The sequence below is a fragment of the Leuciscus leuciscus genome, assembly GCF_965113295.1.
Source record: "Leuciscus leuciscus genome assembly, chromosome: 7".
NCBI classification, from domain to species: domain Eukaryota; kingdom Metazoa; phylum Chordata; class Actinopteri; order Cypriniformes; family Leuciscidae; genus Leuciscus; species Leuciscus leuciscus.
The window spans coordinates 484,225-507,606 of NC_138731.1; the positions used below are offsets into that span (position 1 = coordinate 484,225).

The 23,382-nt window shown below is 39.9% G+C and overlaps 2 protein-coding genes across 3 annotated transcripts in view; one reads left to right on the forward strand and one right to left on the reverse strand.

Annotated features, from left to right (window-relative positions):
- The window catches only part of LOC309502710 (interferon alpha/beta receptor 1a-like), a 34,262-nt gene extending 14,282 nt beyond the window's left edge, over positions 1 to 19,980 (reverse strand). Inside the window, exons 1-5 of one of the 2 annotated variants that reach the window (XM_082175205.1) lie at positions 19,824 to 19,980; positions 19,178 to 19,282; positions 7,728 to 7,854; positions 5,403 to 5,593; positions 5,161 to 5,321 (exon numbers count right to left, since the gene is read on the reverse strand). In XM_082175205.1, the coding sequence (XP_082031331.1) occupies positions 5,161 to 5,321; positions 5,403 to 5,593; positions 7,728 to 7,854; positions 19,178 to 19,282; positions 19,824 to 19,878 (639 nt within the window). In that variant the 5' untranslated portion in view covers positions 19,879 to 19,980. Of the gene's footprint in view, positions 1 to 5,160; positions 5,322 to 5,402; positions 5,594 to 7,727; positions 7,864 to 19,177; positions 19,283 to 19,823 lie in introns of both variants that reach the window. The other variant, XM_082175206.1, reaches the window with a different exon arrangement.
- A 57-nt stretch (positions 19,981 to 20,037) lies between these two features.
- On the forward strand, positions 20,038 to 23,326 carry LOC309502709 (uncharacterized protein). The gene is made up of 3 exons (XM_082175204.1): positions 20,038 to 20,789; positions 20,900 to 21,017; positions 22,234 to 23,326. The coding sequence occupies exons 1-3, from the start codon at positions 20,179 to 20,181 to the stop codon at positions 22,984 to 22,986; spliced, it is 1,482 nt and encodes a 493-aa protein (XP_082031330.1). The 5' UTR covers positions 20,038 to 20,178; the 3' UTR covers positions 22,987 to 23,326.
- The last annotated feature ends 56 nt before the right edge of the window (positions 23,327 to 23,382 follow it).

Here is a 23,382-nt window from a genome sequence, read left to right on the forward strand (position 1 = left end):
TGGTACTGATTTATGTATTTTTGCACTAAAGGAAATTTTAGATAGATATAATAAACAAAATTCCACAATGTTCTTGTGCTTCATTGATGCCTCTAAAGCATTTGACCGTGTTAATCATCAAAAATTGTTTTTAAAATTGATTAAAAGTGGGGTTCCAGGTTATTTGATTAGAATCTTGGTCTATTGGTATTCTCATCAGACAATGAGAGTTAAATGGGGGAGTGTAACAACGGCTCCTTTTAAAGTGACCAATGGGGTTCGACAGGGTGGAATTTTGTCTCCTTTTCTTTTTAATGTGTATATGAATGATTTGTCTATGATTTTAAATGTTTGTGGTACAGGTTGTAGGGTTGGTGACTCACTAATTAATCATCTTATGTACGCTGATGACTTGGTCATTTTTAGCCCATGTAGTGCTGGTATACAACAGCTTTTGAGACTATGCACACAGTATGGAGTAGATTTTGATATAAAGTATAATCCAAAAAAGAGTAAAATTATGACTATAAGAAGTAGAGAAGATAAATATTCACATTTCCCTGATTTTTATCTATCTGGTACTGTACTTGATGTATGCACAGATATTACATATCTTGGACATATTATTGCAAATGACCTGTCTGATGACAAGGATATTTATAGGCAGCGTCGTAAGCTGTATGTGCAGGCGAACATGTTGTGTCGTAAGTTTAGTATGTGCTCTGTCCCTGTGAAGATTTTACTCTTTAGAACATACTGTACACCGTTGTACACTGCCTATCTGTGGTGCCGTTACAAGCAAGATAGCATTAGAAAGCTCACAGTAGCTTATAATGACAGCATGAGGCTGCTGCTAAGAGTTCCAAGAGACTCCAGTGCAAGCCATATGTTTGTTAGTGCCGGGGTACCTACCTGTGCTGCAGTCTTGCGTAACTTAATGTTTAGATTTATGGGTAGGGTGTCTGAGTCAAAAAATGACCTAATTGCTGTGTTAACTAACCCTAGACGAAGTTCTGTAAGATTGTCGTCCAGACTGTGGAACCATTGGGGTACATGTCTGTATGTTAGACATTGAACACGGTGTGTTTTACTATGTATGTGTTTTTGTGTATGTGTTTTTTAATATGTATGTGTTTTGTATTGAATTATGGATCCCTCTGGGTCTGGAAATAAAAGTTTATTATACCATTGCTTTTTATGATAATTTACATAAACTGTTAAAACAATGTCAAGAAGGAAAGGAGCTCATTTTAATGGGTGATTTTAATATAAACTGGGAAAATAAATCTGACCGGAAAAAACTTAGACATAACAGACAAATTTGATCTCAGCCAGTTAGTTCTTGGTCCCACCCGCATCACTCACTCCTCTCAGACACAAATTGACTTAATGTTTACAAACAGACCGGAAAGGATAACAAAATCATACAATTTATTAACAGGTTTATCTGACCATAATATAACACTATTAGGAAGGAAACTCACCAAAAAACATTTTAAGAACACAACCATAGTGAAACAACATCATTTGAGTATTCCTAAAAATGATATGGACAAATTGAAATCTGCCTTAAATGATATCGACTGGACTGATCTTCTGGCTACTGAAGATATAGAGAACAGTTGCAACATGTTTTCAAGCACTGTTAATACTATTATATCCTTATATAACAGAAGAATGTCACACAGACCAAGACAGAAAAATTCTCTACCTTGGCTCAATGAGGCTCTCTGGAAACAGATGAGGGACAGGGACTCCTCACTAAAGATTGCACTTAAGTCAGGACTCAGAAGTGACTGGTATAGCTATACATCCCTCAGAAATAGAGTAGTAAGGAACATAAGGAAAGCCAAAGCAGATTTCTATATAAAAGTAATTGACGATGCAAAGGGAGATGGGAAATTAATCTGGAACAATCTTAATAAATTAATTGGTAAAGATACTCAGCACTGCGCACCGGCACTTGAACTGAAATTAAATGGAATCATAACCAGAGAAGACGACATTATAGCAAGCACTTTTAACAATATTTTTATCCAATCAGTTGAGGAATTGGCACAGAAGTGCATTACTAGTAATATAGTGAGCATTCCTATTGATAATGACAAACCTATTTTTAGAATTGAGGAAATTAGTGAATTTGAGGTAGAGAATACCATAAATTCACTAAGGAACTCAAAAGCTAAAGATGCTTTTGGATTTGATTCTGTATTTTTTAAAACTCATAAACAGTCTTTAATTAAACCTCTTACACATTTAATCAATCTATCAATTAAACAAGGTATTTTCCCAAGTTCCTGGAAAACAGCTGTGTGGTAACCCCCATTTTCAAGGCCGGTGATAAAACACTGGTGGAGAACTACAGGCCCATCAGTATACTACCTGTAATATCCAAGGTAGCAGAGAAATGGGTGGCGAAACAGCTGACTGCTCATCTTAGTAAAGGCCATACACCACTGCACCCAATGCAGTTTGGCTTTCGAAGTAATCACTCCACAGAAACAGCCAACTGCTTTTTTATCGAGAATATCAAAATGAATCTAGATAAAGGAGGCGTGGTGGGTGCAATATTTTTAGATTTAAAAAAAGCATTTGACACCGTCAATCATGACGTTCTTTTGTCAAAACTATCCTATTTTCATTTCTGTGGGAATGCAATTAAATGGATGAAATCATACTTAACTGACAGAAAACAAAGCACACGCATTAACAACACTCAATCTACATATTTAAACTGTAAAACAGGTGTCCCTCAAGGATCTATACTGGGCCCCCTTTTGTTCAGTCTCTATATAAATGATCTGCCCACTGTTTGTTCATCTGTACATTTACAAATGTATGCAGATGACACAGTCCTCTACGTGCATGCTAAAAATAAACAACAAGCTGCACACCAACTGACTGAGGCCATGAGCAAGGTATCCATATGGCTAACTAATTCATGCTTACACCTGAACATAAGTAAAACAGTATGTATGTATTTTACTAAACAAACTACTGTGACTTATGACCCTGAGGTAATTGTTAACCAAGATAAGGTTAGAGTGGTATCTGACTTTAAATATCTGGGAATCATCCTAGACTCACAACTCTCATTTAAAAAGCATAAAAAAGGTTGCCAATATTGTTAAATTTAACCTTGCAAATTTTAAGCACATAAGATCATATCTACCATTGAAGGCCGCAAAGTTATTCTTGCATGCGATGATCTTGTCACATTTTTCTTATTGTTTAACAAGCTGGTCACAAGCCAATAAAATAACATTGCAACCATTGGAGTCACTCTATAAACAGGCATTAAAGACATTGGACCGTAAGGCAAATAGCTATCATCATTGTCACATAATCAAAAAACACAATATGTTTAGCTTTGAAAACTTCAGACACTTTACTGATGCCTGTCTTGTCTTTAAGGTACTCCGTGGGCTTGCTCCACCACCACTGTGCCAGTTTATAAAACAGAAAGATAAGGCCAATAGAGTAACTAGAGCAACCACCAGAGGGGACTGCATAGTTCAGTATAGAAAAAGTAGGATGGGAAACACAGCCTTTTCTGTCCGAGCCACAATTTTTTGGAATAGCCTGCCCACTGAGTTAAGGCAGTGTAATAGTCTCTCCTCTTTTAAAAAACAGCTTAAATCTTGGATTAGGGATAATTATAATTGTAACCATACACCAAATATTTAAGTTTATGAACATATATATATATTTTTTTTTATATATTTTTTTTATATTGTATCTACTCTATACTGTAATTAAGTTGAGGGTTGATGAGGTGAATAATATAATGTCTGTTTGAGGGTATGCCCATATTGTTTTAAAATTCCTGCTGTACTTATTACATTGTTACTGTATTTTATAGTGTATCTTTATTGACTTTTGTATTTTAGGGTGCCTGTTAAGACCTGGCTAGGGACAACAGATGGAAACTAGCACTTGTAGCTAACTCTGGCTTGTTTACAGCAAGTAACTTGTCTGTTGATCAATGAGCATTGTCCCTATCAAATAAAATAAAAAATGAAATGAAATGAAATCTCTGCAGGGCCACTAGAGAACCCCAGGCAGGTGTGTTTGATCAGGGCTGATCTCTGCAGGACCACTGGAGAACCCCATCAGGCAGGTGTGTTTGGTCAGGGCTGATCTCTGCAGGGCCACTAGAGAACACCAGGCAGGTGTGTTTGATCAGGGCTGATCTCTGCAGGACCACGAGAGAACCCCAGGCAGGTGTGTTTGATCAGGGCTGATCTCTGCAGGACCACGAGAGAACCCCAGGCAGGTGTGTTTGATCAGGGCTGATCTCTGCAGGACCACTAGAGAACCCAAGGCCGGTGTGTTTGATGAGGGCTGATCTCTGCAGGACCACGAGAGAACCCCAGGTAGGTGTGTTTGATCAGGGCTAATCTCTGCAGGGCCACTAGAGAACCCCAGGCAGGTGTGTTTGATCGGGGCTGATCTCTGCAGGACCACTAGAGAACCCCAGGCAGGTGTGTTTGATCAGGGCTGATCTCTGCAGGACCACGAGAGAACCCCAGGCAGGTGTGTTTGATCAGGGCTGATCTCTGCAGGACCACTAGAGAACCCAAGGCCGGTGTGTTTGATGAGGGCTGATCTCTGCAGGACCACGAGAGAACCCCAGGTAGGTGTGTTTGATCAGGGCTAATCTCTGCAGGGCCACTAGAGAACCCCAGGCAGGTGTGTTTGATCGGGGCTGATCTCTGCAGGACCACTAGAGAACCCCAGGCAGGTGTGTTTGATCAGGGCTAATCTCAGTGGTCTGATCTCTGCAGGGCCACTAGAGAACCCCAGGCAGGTGTGTTTGATCAGGGCTGATCTCTGCATGCCCACTAGAGAACCCCAGGCCGGTATGTTTGATCAGAGTTGATCTCTGCAGGACCACTAGAGAACCCCAGGCAGGTGTGTTTGATCAGGGCTAATCTCAGTGGTCTGATCTCTGCAGGGCCACTAGAGAACCCCAGGCAGGTGTGTTTGATCAGGGCTGATCTCTGCATGCCCACTAGAGAACCCCAGGCCGGTGTGTTTGATCAGAGTTGATCTCTGCAGGACCACTAGAGAACCCCAGGCAGGTGTGTTTGATCACCTGCAGGACAGGGGCCCTCGAGGGCCAGAGTTGAGGACCGCTGATCTATGCAGTGCAACTGTTGGTCATTAGCGCACAGATACCTGATAGCCTTCAAGCTGCTTCCAGTAGTGGATGAGGTACTGCATTTCGGGGACCAGCGTCTTCATGGACTCGTTGGTGCTGCTCAGAGGGTCAGTGATGACGATCTCCAGATCTCCTTTAACAGAGGTCAGCTTCACACTGGACGGAGGACCTAGATCAGCTACAGAGGAGAGGGACAGAGCTGTGGTCACACTGCAGAATCAAGAGCCGAGGCCAGATTACAACAGACCAGTTTAATTACCCTCTTTATCTGGGCAGAAGGTGATGCTGGTCCAGTTGGAGAAATGCTGTGCCGTGTTGGCCCGCACACGCAGGAGATATATGGTGTCGTAACTCAGTCCAGCATCAGTGAAATCACAGCACCGCTCCAGAACATCCGCGCACACGGCCCTCCAGTTCTGCTGGTGAGGCGGCTTACGGGATTTAAATGCCCTGTTGGAGGAAAGACCACATGAGTGACTCGATTCATCATGTGAAGTACAGCAGTCACTGACCCTGGACAGAGGGTTTCTACATGATGCCTGAGGGAAACTGCTGGATGTCTCCCATTTGGAGTTTATTTATTAAAGCATTAACATGCATAGGTGTGATTGGCAAAGGACAAAAAATCAGGAAAAAATATGGCGCACCTACCATCTTAGCACACTTTATATAACCTTCTGCAACGAGTGAAGGCTCTTTGGTGGAGCTCTGCTTTGAAGGAAGTTCCATCGTGACAAATGAATGGACTACTTGCGGAGTGACATGAAGACATGAATCAGAGTCACAAAAAACGTTGACAGCGGTGAGCGGTCATTATGTTTACCAATACCCGAACCATGCTTTGTGTGCGACCCGCAAAAAAAAAAAATTTGCATGATTTACGAGAGCATAATTTTCAGGTCGGAAAAGCCGGATTTCCGGATTTTCCAGAAGAATCACACCCCTAAACATGTCATGGCTTGGACGTCCATCCCAATGTTTACTTGCTTCTGTGTCTGTCTGTATTCTTCTATATATTTACTTACAATATACAGTATAATGCTTTAGAATTCATTTTCATTGGCTGGATGACGTCTGTTCCCATGAACTTTTGCCTATGCTTTGCATAGATTTGGCGAAACATTCCAAGCACAATTCAGCACATTTTTCACTTAATTCTTACTATTATGATGCAAAAATGACATGAATTACTAGAAAAATAATTCTATATTACACATCAAGGTAGTATTTGTTGTACTGCCTTTAATTTAATTTATAGAAATAAGTCACATTGAGAAGACCAAGAATAAAACAAAACATCTGGACAGATTACGATAATGAGAATTTTTTTACGACTGTAAAATCATGTTGTGAATTCTGGTTCGCCAGTGTTTAAGAGCGACGAGCGCGTTGTGGCGGAAAGAGCGCGTCTACGGTTATTAAAGCCTTCATGACAAGCACAGTCAAGTTCACTTGAGCATTCGCAGCATTTTGTGCCATTGTAAGTTGTAATATGTTTATTTTGTGCGTATATATCTGATTAATGCGTTTGGTTGAGTTAATGAACGATGCAGTAAAGCACTTAATTGTACCGGTGATCATCTTTATCTTCAGCGTGCGCAGCTCAAACAGCAATGCACATTTATAACTTGGGACTGTCATATACATGCCATTATAATTAGAACACTATTGTAATAAAACGTTATGAATTCTCTGGGTTTAGTTGCCGTGTTTCAGCGTGTTGTTGTGGGAATAGTGCATCCAGAACAGGGATTACACGTTCTGACCAGCACAGTCAAGTTTGCTTGTGCATTCATGTGATTTTGTGCAGATATGAGTCATAATATTAAGTTTATGTAATATAAATATCTGATTAATCTCACATAGGATGCGTTTCATTGATTTAAACAACCCGCAAGTAAAGTTCTTCAGTTTCAGTTGTTAACATTGTTAATGTTAGTTAATAAAATATTTGTGTTCATGTTAGTTCACAGTGCATTAACTAATGTTAACAGATACAACTTTGGATCTTAAAAATGTCTTAGAAAATGTTGAGCTTAACATTAACTAAGATTAATAAATGCTGTAGAGGTATTGTTCATTCATGTTGACTAATGGTAACAAAATGAAACCTTATTATAAAGTGTTACCATTTTTTAATAAAGAAATTTGGCCATAGGAGTGTAAAATTAATTTTAAAAGTTAGGGAATCTTACAATGGTTCAACGTATGCTACGGTATTGTATATGTTTGATTTATGTTGAAGTGTTTGGGACATGGCTTTTAATGGTGAGCCTTTTGTTTTTGTATTCAGGCTATCAATATATAAAAATGATCGGCCAATATATCGGTTATCAGCTTTCAAATGTAAAGAAATAACGGTTATCGGTATCAGCCAAAATGTTCATATCTGTGCATCCCTAGTCAATATATACAAATATTTTTATACTACAGGACATGAACCTCAAATCTCTTACAAGAATCTATTATGACCTGTCCAGCCTGTGTAATTAATTTTCATTTTGTTATCTGTAATTAGACGATTGGCTCAATAATCTAAATAAACATGATGTTATGGATGAAAGCAGAGATATAGTGATCTTACGCGAGATACTGTGCCGTGAAGGTGAGCGTCCCGTTGATGGCACTCAGCTGATCGTCAGCCCAGTCCCAGCGCAGAACATACTGTGTGTTGAGACTCTGAACAGAGAGATTCTGAGGAGGGCTCAAATCTGCAAGAGCTGGGAGACACACGCACACACACACACACACACACACACACACACACACACACACACACACACACACGCGCACACACAATCAAACACGCTTAGTTAAGGTCGCATACAGGTTTTCACACGTCACATGGTACTTTTACAGTGTAACTGTCTTCGGTAGTTAAACCGTACCCTGCTTTATTGTTTTACTGGCACTTTTTTTATTCATACTACTTTAATCCATCATTTCTTTAATTAGACCTCTCACTTGCCCTTCTTAAAAAAACATCCAAATGATCTTACGTGGACTTTTCAAAATTAGCAATAAAACAATGCTCTTGGCAACAGGGAGAGCTAGTATGTTAGCTTAGCATAGTGTCAAACACGACAATTTATGAGATTAATATCATGTTTTGCTCCAAAATCATGTTGCTTATTAGGGATGGGTCACAATTTTCGAATATTCGATTAGTTGTTTTAATTGTAGAATATGGAATAGGTTGTGCGATTATTGTCTAAAAAAAATCCCCATGTTTTCGGTGCTGATGCGGTGGTGACGCGTTCATGTAACCAGAGGGTGACGCTGCCAATAACACACCTAAACGCTGTCAATCAACTCTCAGACAACAGAAGGAACACATTGTCTCACACCAGAGCATGTGAGCGGAGTGGGGATATTTCCTCCAGAGCGGAGAGAGACTTTACGAAGAATGCCCTTTGTGTCATGCTGGTTCGAAAATATGTGAAATAAGAATCAGAATCAGAAATAAGTAGGGCTGTTAATTTGTAGTTGTTCATTTAAGCCATTAGTTGACTAATCACATATTTATATTTATTTAATTACTTAATACTGGACAGTAGGGCTGGGCGATATGGCTGAAAACTGTATCACGATATAAGTGTTTCATATCGGTCGATATCGATAATTATTGACTTTTTTTATAACATATTTAAAATAAGGACCAGTCCAGGAGACAAATATATTACATTTAAAGATTTTTTATTTTAAACTTAACCTACCTCTGATTATAATCCCATCAGTTAAAAAGGCAGAAATGTCAACACGACCATGGAAAACTCAAAAGTCTAAAATCACAATGAACACTTAACAATTATCTCTTAACATTAAGGTGCAAAATTAAAGAATACGTAAGAAATGCTTTATAAAGGGGTGGGCGATATGGCAAAAATATAATATTACGATTTCTTTCTATAAATTATATAAATCTATTTCTTTCTATTTTCTATAAATTATACATTGATACTTATTAAAGCTATTAATAAAGTTATTAGTCAAGAGCAGTGAGTGATTTTCTCTTTACATTTTGTTGTTTTATTAACATTAAAGGGATAGTTCTCCTAAAAATTCTAATTTTCATAATTTACTCTCTCACGTTGTTTTAAACTCGAATAAGTTTCTTTCTTCTGTTGAAAATAAAAGTTATTTGGAAGAATGTGGGTAACCAAACAGTTGATATACCCCAGTGACTTCCATAGTATATTTTTCTCCTATGGAAGTCAATGGGGACCAGCTACTGTTTGGATACCCACATTCTTCAAAATATTAATATTAGAAAATATTAGAAGGCAATTAATACAGGTTTGGAACAACATTAGAGTGCGTAAATAATGAGATAATTTTTATTTTTGGGTGAACTATCCCTTTAAGGACAAGCGGCAGCGTGTTTACTATTACTACTGTCTCTTTAAGAGCTGCGCGCGACGCGTCTAATATACACGCATTTGACAAGCAGATTTTCTCTCAATTTTCTCAAGTTTGCTTTCACTTTAGACATATCCGACTAGTTTATGTAAACCTTGTGTGTATAACAGTATTAGCAAAATAAGACTCGAAAGATAACTTAGTATTCAGGCGCTGGTAGACAGGCTTTTAGTGCATGTGAGCTTCACATGTATGCGCTGAGAAACTAGCTAGAACAGCGCATAAGCACGCGAATAACAGAAAAACTGACGACGGTCTTGCATAATCTGCAGACGACATTGGTCTGACTACGGTCAGACTTTAAGTCAGGCGAGCTGACTTTTTCTGTTTTATCTAGTTACTAGAGAGTGAGTGCCTTTGTTCATGCAATCAAACTTGCTTTGCTGGTTTCTTCCAACGAAAAAAATAATAATATAATTATCGAACGTTTTATCGAACGCATTTTTTATTGATATTGATTACGTGTCTATCGCGATACATATCGTTATCGTTTTATCGCCCAGCCCTACTGGAGAGACTAAACCATAATGAGCGTTTACGTAATAAGCCTGTTCCGCACTCAAGCGCACGCATGAAGTTTGCCACAAAGCCGGCAAAAGTAATGATTATGAATGTGTCAAATATAGCAAGGAGACATTTTAATTGTTTATTAATCAACAGGTGTTTTCTGTGTCAGTGTCGGCTGCAAAGATGAAGTTGACGATGCTGACTCGCAATCTTCGGAGTATTGTGAACGTGCCTATAGAAAGAAATGCAAATGTTTTGTTTAAAAGTAGACATTTCAAGCTTTCCATAAATATATTTCTCATGTATGTGAGGCAAGTAGCCTATACGCTGAGTTTCGGTTCATTTATGAGACGAGCTCCAGTTCACGCGCCGGTGCCTCCACGTCCTGATTTTAGTGGTTGCTATATTTGCTTCTTATTTATTAAATCCAGACAATTGGTTGATGAAACATTGATTAAAATTAAGATACAATTTTTACAAAACGAAATTCACTTTAACGAAAGGCTTTCTAACCAAAACTTAATCAAGTGGTCAAAACCATGTCTGACCCACTCCATATGTCACTGTCTCCCGATATTGCGGATCTAATTATCCTATCTTCCATCTTACCTATCTTATCCCTATCTTGCTGTTCACTTTTCATATAATCAACACAGATGAAATTAGAAAATAACATTATAGGCCTATTATTTAAACATAAATAAGAAACTAAATGCGTTTTCTTTAATGGATACAACACGTATAATATTATTATTAAAATATACTAAAGTACTTTGTAATGTAGTTACTTGAGTAGTTTTTCAGCAAACTACTTATTTACTCTTACCCGAGTCAAATTATTTTCCTGTATTGTATTCCTGTATTGTACTATATATACATATATATGGGTGTGTGTGTGTGTGTGTGTGTGTGTGTGTGTGTGTGTGTGTGTGTGTTATTTAGATATTTTTAATTTAAATGATTATAATTATCATAATTAGATAGGCTATCTTTGCAACAAACACAGAACAGACAAGCATTGTTTTTTTTTCAGGCCGAAAATCATTGCCTGTCCTTTGGTTTGTATAATAACAACGACTACATTTGGATTATTAAACAATGTGGAAATAAAGTGAATCTGCAGAGTTTTGCATTCACAGGCATGTAAAGGGAACCATTGACACAGAGAAGAAAGAGTTAAACTCTTCATGTGCTCGCGCTCATGACCACTACTGAACATCTGAACACACACTACGATCAAACGCATATCACGGGTCATCTTCTGTCTGTTCTCCAACATGTGATCAAGCTCATGTATATTTCTGCCAGCGTGTTTAAACTGGTTAACTGTGTCTAAGACAGGCAAAGGCATTCGTTTTCAAGACGAGTTCGCACGCCACTGCGCAACACACACAACATCACCGCGTGTTCATTTCATAAACTGTGGACAATGGCTTATTTAATGTTTAAATTAATGTATATGTCCAAGAAACTGGTGATGTCATTCTGTGTAGTAGTGCTATCGTGGCGTAGACTAATAATCTGTCTAGGTGTAAAATATTCCCTGAATGAAATGAAATCGAATGCATCGTCCTGTGGAATCATTCATTCACAGACAGCTTATGAAGATGACCGTAGGATGCATTTGCAGATTTGCTTTCACTTGACTGTAGGTCCACTTCATCCAACACTTGATGTTCTTAAATCTTCCTGTTACGAGTCCGAGTGTGAAACCGCTTCAGATACAGTGTGTGCAGGAACAAATCATTCAAACTGATTCGCGAACCGATTTAGACAGTTCTGCCAAATTGTTTAATGACGTTTTTAACAGAATCGATTCAAAAGAATGATTAATTTGTGAATTGAGCATCGTCCAGAAAAAAAGATACAGCACGTTTAGAATAAACTACGCATAACATGTATTGCGTTAAAATAAAACAAAGAGAGGAACGTCACCCGGCATAACAAATTAAAAGTAGGCTACAGTTTTTTTTTTCATTTAGAAAAGAAGAGTACAGATTACAGTGGGAGTTAGAGGTGAGCGGCGCTGAGGACGCAAATATTAAGGCTTATTCCGGTTTCAGTAGCGTCATACACTACGATGTGTGTTCTTAAATCGGCTCAAAATATCTAACATGTTTTGATATCCTCCGACTGGATGGAATCATAATCTGAAGCTAAAATAATCTGAGTCTGTGCCCATCATACACTACGTGATTTTGAATCTGCAGAGCGGCGCCGACATTCGGCAACTCCTGCAGACTCTCCGGGTCGCAGACCTGAGCTACAGGCGTGTGGTGTATCCCAGCCTCTCACGAGTAACGCTGGACTGGACACTACTAGTGTACGAGTTCATCAGGGTAATCTGTTGATCATGTGGTGTATCCCAGCCTCTCACGAGTAACGCTGGACTGGAACCCCACCACAGGACCTGTCTGCCCTGGACGTGCAACGTGCAACGGTTCTCAATGCTTACTGGACGCCTAAACAATTGATCTCTTCTCTCCTTTGAACGTGAACTGACAGAGACACTTGATTACGATGAGATCATCTCCGTTTTTAATCAAAAACCCCGTGGTCTCAGACTAATGTTATAGGAGCTGGACTGGACAACATGTAAAGGAAGGTAGATGTAAATGTATGTTATACAAAAATTCTCTCAATATTTTCTGCAAAGAAAATCTAACAATACTTCATATAGACTAAAATGTATAGGCATATGTTGTTATTTGCCATTATATTAAATGTTGTTATTTGCTAGTATGGAACGTTATGCTGTGTTGGAATTTTATTTTATTTGTTTGTATTTTTTGGGGTGATTTGGCGGTCAGTTTTCGAACGCCACACTGCCCACCCTGTTTAATGAAGGCCCACCCTGTTTAACATTTCTGGCCTCGCCCCTCTGTGAAAGGGTTAGGTTAGGGTTAGGAGCTGTGAAAGGGTTCCTCCAGTGCGAAAACCCTTATTTAGACATGGGTAATCAAGAGAGGGACATGATGGCGGGACCAGGTGTGTCAGGTGTAGCTACAGCGCTCTTTACCTATGTGCTGTTGTCAAGTATCTTCTGCTATACCGACACCGCTCAAATCTTCAATGACTACTATTTTAATAATAGGCCTAACACAAAACTACTCTCTGCGACCGTTTTATTGACAAATCAAGCAAAAAAACATCATGGATTCGGAAGACACGTCCTGGCCACCACCTTCTTTCAATCACATCTCTCCAACCGAACAACAAAACGCTTTAAAAGCAAAATAAAGCCACAACAAAGCTACGTGTTTCTAATAATCATCTCACTCTTGCTGTCCGGAGACATCCATCAGTGCCCCGGTCCGCTCAACAACCAAAAAGAACAAAATAGACCGTACACCACGTCCGCGCATAGCGTGAGCATCACCAGTAACAGTCAGGTACGCTCTTTATGTAATTTAAATTACATTAATGGGCAACAATCTTATCTGGATGGTTTTGTCTCTCCGATGAGCGCCGTGGAGATGGTGGTGCCTGATGGGGATGTGACGGCTGGCTGGACGGAGATCGGGGCCGGGCATGGCGTCTCGGCCTGTGCGGAGTCGCGTGCGCCACCTTCGCCGGGAACGTCATCGGCGTCGGCTTGGAGTCGGGATGGTGGCGTGTTGAGCGTTCGGGAGGCATCGGTCCGTCGGAAGCTGCTGTTTCTGTCGGGTGCTGCAGGTGGGGGCTCACCAACTCTCACGCCAAATGAACATGATGCTAATCAAATCAATAGCGAAATATCCGGAAGTCAAACTCGTCAACACAGGAAATGGACTACAAATCCAGCTGTCATAAAAAACAGGAAGTGGAATGTTTTTCAGACTGTTAACCATTGAAAAATAATATGGGATTCAAAATCAAAACCAAATGGATTATTTGGGGGCCACCTCAATATACGAAGCCTCATAACTAAATCTGATTAAATTCAGCATATTTTAACAGAGTCAAATCTAGATTATCTTTGCTTATCAGAAACCTGGCTAAAGGCAAATTCACCATCAGCCGCAATCATGGTACCAGGCTACCAGATCTATAGATGCGATAGAGTGAAATCTAAAGGAGGCGGAGTTATGGTGTACATAAAGAACAGTATTCAGTGTGAAGAGATAAACTTGGCGAATTGTGAACTAGAATGTATTTGGCTGAAAATTATTTTATCACCACAAATGTATTTTAGCCTCATTGTAATTTACCGCCCACCCAGCTCAAATATTGATTTTTATGAAGGGTTACAAAGTATGCTGGCAAATTGCAATTTTGATAAAGAGATAATAATAATGGGGGATTTTAATATAAATTGGGAGGATAGATCAGTCAGGAAAAAACATAAACAAATAACAGATCGTTTCGACCTCACACAGGTAATTAAGGGCACTACAAGAGTAACCCAGTCAACCAAAACCCAGATTGACCTGGTATTCAGAAATAGACCAGAAAGGGTTACAAAGTCACTCAACATGATGACGGGACTATCTGACCACAATTTAGTACTTTTGGTGAGAAAATTAACAAAAAAGAGATTTGGTGTCTCTAATGTTAAAGGGGTCATATAATGGTACATGCACTTTTACAAGTTGATTGCACTGAAATGTCTGTTGGCAGTGCCTGTACACAACCATCCTATCATGATTAAAATCCATCCAGTGGTTTTGTTTTAATCTCCTTATATGTTTGACCATCTATGAAATCAAGCCGTTCGATATTGTGACGTCATAAGATCGTACGCCCCTCCCGCGATTGTGATTGACAGCCGTGCTTCAACACAAGACCCGCCCTGAGCAAGCTGTGACAGCCGTCTCATAGTAGTCCGCCATTGTTGATATGCTGGAGTAGAATGGCGTCTACACGATTGTGGTGTTCTGTTCTTAGATGTAATAAGGAACACAGCAGTCATTTGGATGTTCCTAAATCTGAGCCGTTATAGATGCAGTGGCTGAGTTTTGTTTTTGAAGCTATATGCCCAAAGGATTGACGCGGGGATTCCCTCACGGGGATTCCCCACGATCGTCCATGCTTTCATGTTTACGCGAATCATTTCACACCAGACAGCTTTACAAACGAGAAAAAACGGATCGGTACCAACGTGTTACTGCTGAACCTCCAGAAGATGTGAGTGTAATGTTTTATTAACCTTTATATTAGTATTTATATTAATCTTTGCGAAATTTGCAAACCTTGCTGCAGGCTTCACGATGAATGCATCTAAGGTTTACACTCAGGGTACATTACAGCATGTTTTCTATGTACGACGTTCTCAATATAATTCATAATCCCACGTTTATAATGAACAACGCGTGGTTATTGTGTTACAAACGGTGTATGCACAGAACACAGGGGCGGGGTGAGCAAAGCTCATTATCATTTAAAGACACATGCACTGAAACGGCGTGCTGAAAACAGAGCTGCTTTTGACCAGGTAAAATTAGTGTTTTCTTACAATACTAATGAGAATTTTTAATTGAAGTATATTACAAACTTTTAATTTAGACCCTAAAGAATCATATTAGCTTGTACAAAAATGGCATTATATGACCCCTTTAAAGACCAGGAATCATTTAGAATACCTAATAAAGATCAAGAACATTTTAAAAACACAGTGAATAATTTTAATTGGGACTCTTTGTTAACTGGAAAAGATGTCCATGAGGGAAGCAGGACACTCTCAAGTAAACTACAGTGTATTATAAAAAAATTCACTTGTAGGTATACACATAGGAAAAAGAGAAGTAGTCTCCCTTGGATTAGTGCAGATATCCTGAAGAAAATGAAAGAGCGTGACCTTGCATTGAAAAGGGCTATTAAAACAAACCTGTCACTTGATAAACATCATTTTGGTATGCTAAGGAATGCCGTAACATCCATGTTGAGAAAGTCTAGGGCTAACTTTTTTCTGACCATAATTAGCGAGGCAAGGGGTAACACAAAGTTAGTATGGGACCAACTAAAAAAATTAATGGGCCAAGAATATAAAACAAGAAAACCTGTTGAACTAACGGTGGATGAAAAGCGTATTAGGAATCCAGCGCAAGTAGCTACCACATTTAATCATTATTTTGTTGACTCGGTTTCAGCCGTTGCCCAGAGCTTCCAACCTGTAAATGTTGCGGTGTGTAAAACCCCATCAACAGAACCTAGTTTCGTTTTTACATGTGCCACAACAGCAAATACTGAAGCAATCATTAAAAAACTTAAATCGTCCAAAGCGAAAGATGTCCATGGAATGGACACAGCAATGCTCAAAAATCTCAGTTTATCACTTGCCAGTCCCATTACAATAATCATGAATCACTCCATATGCCAAGCAGAATTTCCAAACACATGGAAAACAGCTATTGTATCACCTATTTTTAAATCAGGAAACCCACAATTCGTCTCTAATTATAGACCTATCAGTATCCTACCTGTAATGTCTAAGGTCCTTGAGAAATGGACATCTGATCATATAAAAGACCATTTAAATAATAGCTCTTTTCATCTTCACCCACTACAGTTCGGATTTCGACCTAACCATTCAACTGAGTCAGCAAATTGCTATTTTATTGATAAAATCAAGTTATCACTTGACAGCAATAGCATTGTAGGAGCGGTCTTTCTTGACCTTAGAAAAGCATTCGATACAGTAAACCATCGTATCCTATTGGCTAAATTATCCTCTTTTAATCTCTCAGATAAGGTATTAAAATGGATAAATTCATATCTCTGTCAACGATTACAAACTGTTCGTGTTGATAATAGTCAGTCTGAGCCCCTCCCTCTGTCGACCGGCCTGCCACAAGGCTCCATATTATCCCCTGTCTTATTCTGTATGTACATTAACGATCTACCACTGGTGTGTCCGGAGGTTAACATTCAAATGTACGCGTATGTACATGGATCTTCAAAAACTGAGGTAGCTGAAAAGCTTACATATGTGATGGTTAAAGTAACAAAATGGTTGAATGAATCGTGTTTACAACTTCCATCCATCCATCCATCTTCTTCCGCTTTTCCGGGGCCGGGTCGCGGGGGCAGCAGTCTAAGCAGGGATGCCCAGACTTCCCTCTCCCTAGACACTTCCTCCAGCTCTTCCGGGGGGACACCGAGGCGTTCCCAGGCCAGCCGGGAGACATAGTCCCTCCAGCGTGTCCTAGGTCTTCCCCGGGGTCTCCTCCCGGTGGGACATGCCCGGAACACCTTCCTGGGAAGGCGTCCAGGAGGCATCCGGAAAAGATGCCCGAGCCACCTCAGCTGGCCCCTCTCGATGTGGAGGAGCAGCGGCTCTACTCTGAGCTCCTCCCGAGTGACCGAGCTTCTCACCCTATCTCTAAGGGATCGCCCAGCCACCCTGCGGAGAAAGCTCATTTCGGCCGCCTGTATCCGGGATCTTGTCCTTTCGGTCGTGACCCAAAGCTCATGACCATAGGTGAGAGTAGGAACGTAGATTGACCGGTAAATCGAGAGCTTCGCCTTGAGGCTCAGCTCCTTCTTCACCACGACAGACCGGTACAGCGACCGCATTACTGCAGAAGCTGCACCGATCCTTCTGTCAATCTCCCATTCCATCCTTCCCTCACTCGTGAACAAGACCCCAAGATACTTGAACTCCTCCACTTGAGGCAGGAAGTGTTTACAACTTAATATGTCAAAAACTGTGGGTATGTACTTTACAAAATCACATAAGGTAAACAAAGATGCAGATATTTTAGTGTCAGGGGAAAAAATACAAATAGTCCAAGAATACAAATATCTTGGCATTTATCTAGACACCAAACTAAATTTTAGATCACATATAAAGCAAACATGTAAAAAAGTCAAATTTAATTTAGCTAACTTCCGATTTATTAGAAATTCAATGTCCATTCAAGCGGCCAAAACCTTCATGCACTCAATGATTCTATCTTATTTTACCTATTGTTTAACGAGCTGGTCCCAGTCTAACTCGACTACTCTGAAACCACTACAATCTTTATACAAACAGACACTCAAAGTACTTGATAAGAAACCGAAACATTTTCACCACTGCGCTATTTTATTAAAATACAATATTTTAAGCTGGGAAAATTTAATAAAGTTCACAAATTGCTGTCAGGTCTATAAAATCTTACATGGAATGGCCCCGCCACCCCTTGGTGATTTTGTTAAACTTAGAACAACTACACACAGAATCACCAGAGGAGTGTCAAGAGGTGACTGTATTATTCCAATTAGAAAAAGTGTTTTTAGTCAGTCCGCCTTCTCTGTTAGGGCTTCTCAAGAGTGGAACACCATTCCGTCATCAATCAGAGACATTAATACATATAGCCTTTTTCGATTACATCTGAAACGTTGGCTTATTAGTAATCAGACCTGTCAACACTAAAGTCTTGTTTTTGCCCGTTTGTGTTACAGTTGTGAATGTGTGTTTTTGTTTTGTGATTTAGATTTTTTATTTCTGTATAAATTTGCAATGATGCTAAAACTGATCATCTTCATATGCATCTAACAAATGGTTTAATCTGTTACACCGACAATGCATGCTACTTGCTGCTACTGCTTGTGTATATAATTAGGATGCTTTTCAGAACTAATTTTAGTGAGATTTTATATTTTCATAATTACCTTCTACTGTAGCTACGCTGTAGCAGACATATTTGTATTTACATGCAAACTCTTAAAAAAAATGTTATTCTCCCTAGGGTGCCACTGTACATCTGGCAATCAGGACTACAGATGAAAATTAGCCACTGACTAACTCTGGCATGTTACAGGCATACTGTTGTTAATATGCATTGTCCTGGTAAATAAATAAAATAATAATAATAATAATTTTATACCTCTAAAAGGAGGACATTTCCCCTGAGACACACATATTTACAAAAAGATAATGAAAAATTTTAAAAAATAAATTACATTTCAACATAACATGCTTACACTTAACAACTTTTTATACAATATACATCCACTTTTATCTGAAGGCGAGTAGATTTCCCACTACAGGTGATCATGTCGTTTTTAAATGCTAAAGATTGTAGCCTATGAAGAAAAGTCACCAGATCCAAATATTCACACACACCCTTTCAACATGAAACCAAGACATGAGCCCTATCCCCCCAGGAGACAGAAAGCTTGTGTGTTTCTGTCAGTATTACTCACCCTCATGCGGGTCCAAACCCGTAAGACCTTCGTTCATCTTCGGAACACCAGATATGTTTGATGAAACCCGAGAGCTTTCTGTTCCTCCACAGACTGCGACGACCACTTTCAAGACCCAGCAAATTAATAAATACATCGTTAAAATAGTCCATGAGACTACAGTGGGTCAACCTTAATGTTATGAAGCGACGAGAATACTTTTTGTGCGCAAAAAATTATAATTTTATTCAACCATTTCTTCTCTTCCGTCAGTCTCTGACGACCAGAGCCGACATGAGGGCGAGTGATTACCGACAGAACGTCCACTTTTGGGCGAACTAACCCTTAATGAAAACTGTGACAGCTACAACTGTGATCTCACACACACACACACACACACACACACACACACACACACACACACACACACACACACACACACACACACACACTCTCACTCTCACTCTCACTCTCTCTCTCTCTCTCTCTCTCTCTCTCTCTCTCTCTCTCACTCACTCACTCACTCACACACACACACACACACACACACACACACACACACACACACACACACACACACACACTTTGTCGTCACACACAGTAATGATGGACTCACCACTGAAACACACACTTTCTCGTCACTAACACACAGTAATGATGGACTCACCCAGTGAAACACACACCAGCAGTGAAACACACACTTCAGAGCCGCGGAGCTTCATGTTTGCGCATCTGAATCCGCATCGCGATGATTTCTCTGAGTTTGAGCTCAAGTTTGTTTCAGTTTCAGTTCTCGAGGACAAGCTCTCTCTCTCTCACACACACACACAGACACGACGCGGAAGTGACGTCAGATTATGGCCAGAGAATGTCTAATTCGCTCTGTGCACAGGGTGACGCGACGAACGTTCGAAATCTGTGTGGTGGGCGGGGTGACTTCCGGTTTAGGTTACTACCGGCATTTCCGATGTAGATGTTGTTGAAGAGTGAGTGGCAAGCTATCAGTGAGTACCGTATGTAAAATGTTAACAGTAAACAAGAAACGTCTTACATATCAGTGTCAAATTGGCAACTCTAAATTACATTGTAGTGTTCCTCTATGTGCCGTTTCATCGAGGTATAATTCTGAAGTAAGTTTTCATCGTTTTCCGCATCAGCCTGAGGTACGAGCTCAGTGGCTAGTCAAGATCAGACGCGAGAACTTCACTCCTACCGATAACACCCGGGTTTGCAGTCGACATTTTAAGCTAGAAGATTTCATCACAACAACCACGGGACGTCGAAAACTTGTTCAAGGAGCTGTGCCATGTCTTTTTGAGTGGAACAATTTTTGTTTACCAGCGCCAAGGTGCAGTGTTTGGGAGCGCTGCCCTAAACGCCCCTCTCCCCCGCCGGATCCCCTGTCAGAGACTGCTGGCTCTGATTGCGAGATGGAAGTAACGTTACCACTGGAGCATGACTCCTCTGTAACTCCGACGACATCGGTGACTCCATCTGAGTTAGCGGAAGAGAACGAAAAGTTGAAGCAAAAAGTCCAGGAGCAGCAACAACAGATTGAAACTCTGCAACTGCAATCAAGATTTGGTGTAGAGCGTCTTGCAGGGTCTGATGAGGACATTCGGTTTTACACAAGGTAGGTCCATGACCATGTCTATGAAAAATCGTTTTGAAATCAATATGTCTACCATTACATTGAATTTAATTTAAAGTTAAATTAACCCAACATAATTGTTTCATTGCTAGATTTGCATCATACCGGCACTTCCAGGCCTTTTGGCAACTTGTGGAATCAGCCGTGAATACCAAGATGGTGCGGGTCACCAGTGCCAGTGCAGCCGGTGCATCTCAACACAGATCAACAGTAAGCTATGTCATCAGGCTTTCGTAGATTAATGCATATTTACTATACTAACCCAGATAACACACACACACACACACACACACACACACACACACACACACACACACACACACACACACACACACACACACACACACACACACACACACCTGACTTCCATTACCCCCACTCCATACCCCCCAAACAGCTCACTGCTCATCACCAGTAAACCCCCACCCAGCTGCATTCTGCACACTTAAAGGGATAGTTCACTTTGAAATTAAATTTTGGTATGTTTTAGCTTACCTCAAGGGCATCCAAGATGTAGGTGTCTTTTTTTCCACAGTAGTTTCAATTTTGATATTTTTAGGTCAAACCGTTCTTGTCTGTCAGTCATATAATGCAGGTCTATGGTCACTATCTCAAAGAGCATGCACAGAGTCCAAATTACAAACATCTAGTGTATATATCTATGCACCAGTCTGCGCACACGACTCGTTTCGTGTCTTAGGCCATCAATGTGTACTTACGATGCGGAATTGTTTAATTTGGACGATGGGGAATTGTTTTAATTTGGACTCTGTGCATGCTCTTTGAGACAGTGACCATAGACCTGCATTATATGACTGACAGACAAGAACGGTTTGACCTAAAAATATCAAAATTGAAACTACTGCGGAAAAAAAGACACCTACATCTTGGATGCCCTTGAGGTAAGCTAAAACATACCAAAATTTAATTTCAAAGTGAACTATCCCTTTAAGGCTACAATGAGAGGAGATGTTCTCTGAAGAGCTGGGTCTTCAAAAAACTCCTGAAAACCCAGCTCTTCAGAGAACATCTCCTCTCATAGCACTACTTACAGCTAGTCTTGCTGATCCTAGCACTTACCACTTGTCTAGAACTGACACTCAACTGTTTAAAATCAGCACTCACTGATGCACTTATTCTTACTGTACTCTACCTTTTCTAAATAGTCCTAGAATTGTTGAGAGAATTGCTTTAAAACTTAAACTGTTTACCATGTTGTTAGTCGCTTTGGTTAAAAATGCATCAGCCTAATGTAATGTTATGTACAATGAATCACAGTACAAAGGCAAATCATGTTACATAGTTCTGACCCATTTAAGTTCCATCTTTATTTCATTAGGTGGTGTATCTACTCTTAAGTAGTAAAAATGTAACTGTAATTTTACTTTTGCTAATATAATTTCATTTTCTATAATCTCTTTAACAGAAACTTGCGCCCATAGACGAGTTACTTCTGTTCCTAATGCATCTCTCCGTTGGCCTATCTCTCCGTGATCTTGCCAACCGTTTTGGTATCCACCGCACCACTGTCAGCAGAATTATAACGACCTGGACACACTTTCTGTACCACCTTCTTGGTTCCATCAGGCTGTGGCTACCAAAAGAGGTTGTACAAGCTCACTTACCACCAGAGTTTTCCCAGTACGCCGACACACAAGTGGTGCTGGACTGTACAGAAATATTTTGTCAAACACCCTCATCTCTTGTTCTGCAAAGTGAGGTGTTCTCCAATTACAAGTCACACACCACTTTCAAGGCCATGATTGGCATTGCCCCCCATGGTCCCATCACCTTTGTCTCTCCACTGTATGCAGGTTCTATGAGTGATAGGGAAATTTTCAGAATTTCAGGGATTACAAAATTACTCACAGCTGACATGGCAATTATGGTAGACAAGGGGTTTCTTGTGGATGGTCTTGTACCCTGCAAAGTGTACCGGCCTGCTTTTCTGTCAAAGAAAACTCAGATGAGTAAACAGGATGTTGAACAAACACAGTCCATCGCCCGTTTGCGGGTTCACGTTGAAAGGTGTATCCGGAGAATTAAAGAGAATAAACTGTTTGACAAAGTTATTCCCTTATCTGTGTGTGGGAGTATTGATCAACTGTTCAGTGTGGCTTGCTTCTTGGTAAACTACCAAAATGGACCCCTTGTCAAGGCATGGGCAACTCAACAGTGAAGATCTAGACTGGCATGTGACTGTATTTTTCTCTATGAGCTTCCATATACTGCTTATATATTTTGTCATTTACTATGCTGTTTGTTTTTTTGTATCTTGTGATATACCTTTCAGAAAATTGTCTGAAATATTGACATGTTTACATTTGTCATTTATTGTCTTTTACACTGCCAGGAGGAACACAAATAAAGACATTTATTAATTAATTCAGTTAATTCAGACATTTATTATACAAAGACACAAGGTGTCATACTACACTCAACAATAACATGGCTCCTTGTATATATCTGTAATGATGAATTATGTAAACTATGTAAATAAACATTGTGGTGAAACCTTTGACATTTTGTATGAGTTATGAGTTTGTAGATAACTAGTCCACATAACTGCACATAA

What these genes read in the sequence shown, in the direction of transcription:
- LOC309502709 (XM_082175204.1), top strand. Translation starts at nt 20,179, where the DNA reads ATGTTAACAGTAAACAAGAAACGTCTTACATATCAGTGTCAAATTGGC. An exon ending in GACATTCGGTTTTACACAAG is followed by an intron (nt 20,790 to 20,899) that starts GTAGGTCCATGA and finishes TTTCATTGCTAG; the next exon opens with ATTTGCATCATACCGGCACT. An exon ending in CATCTCAACACAGATCAACA is followed by an intron (nt 21,018 to 22,233) that starts GTAAGCTATGTC and finishes TCTCTTTAACAG; the next exon opens with AAACTTGCGCCCATAGACGA.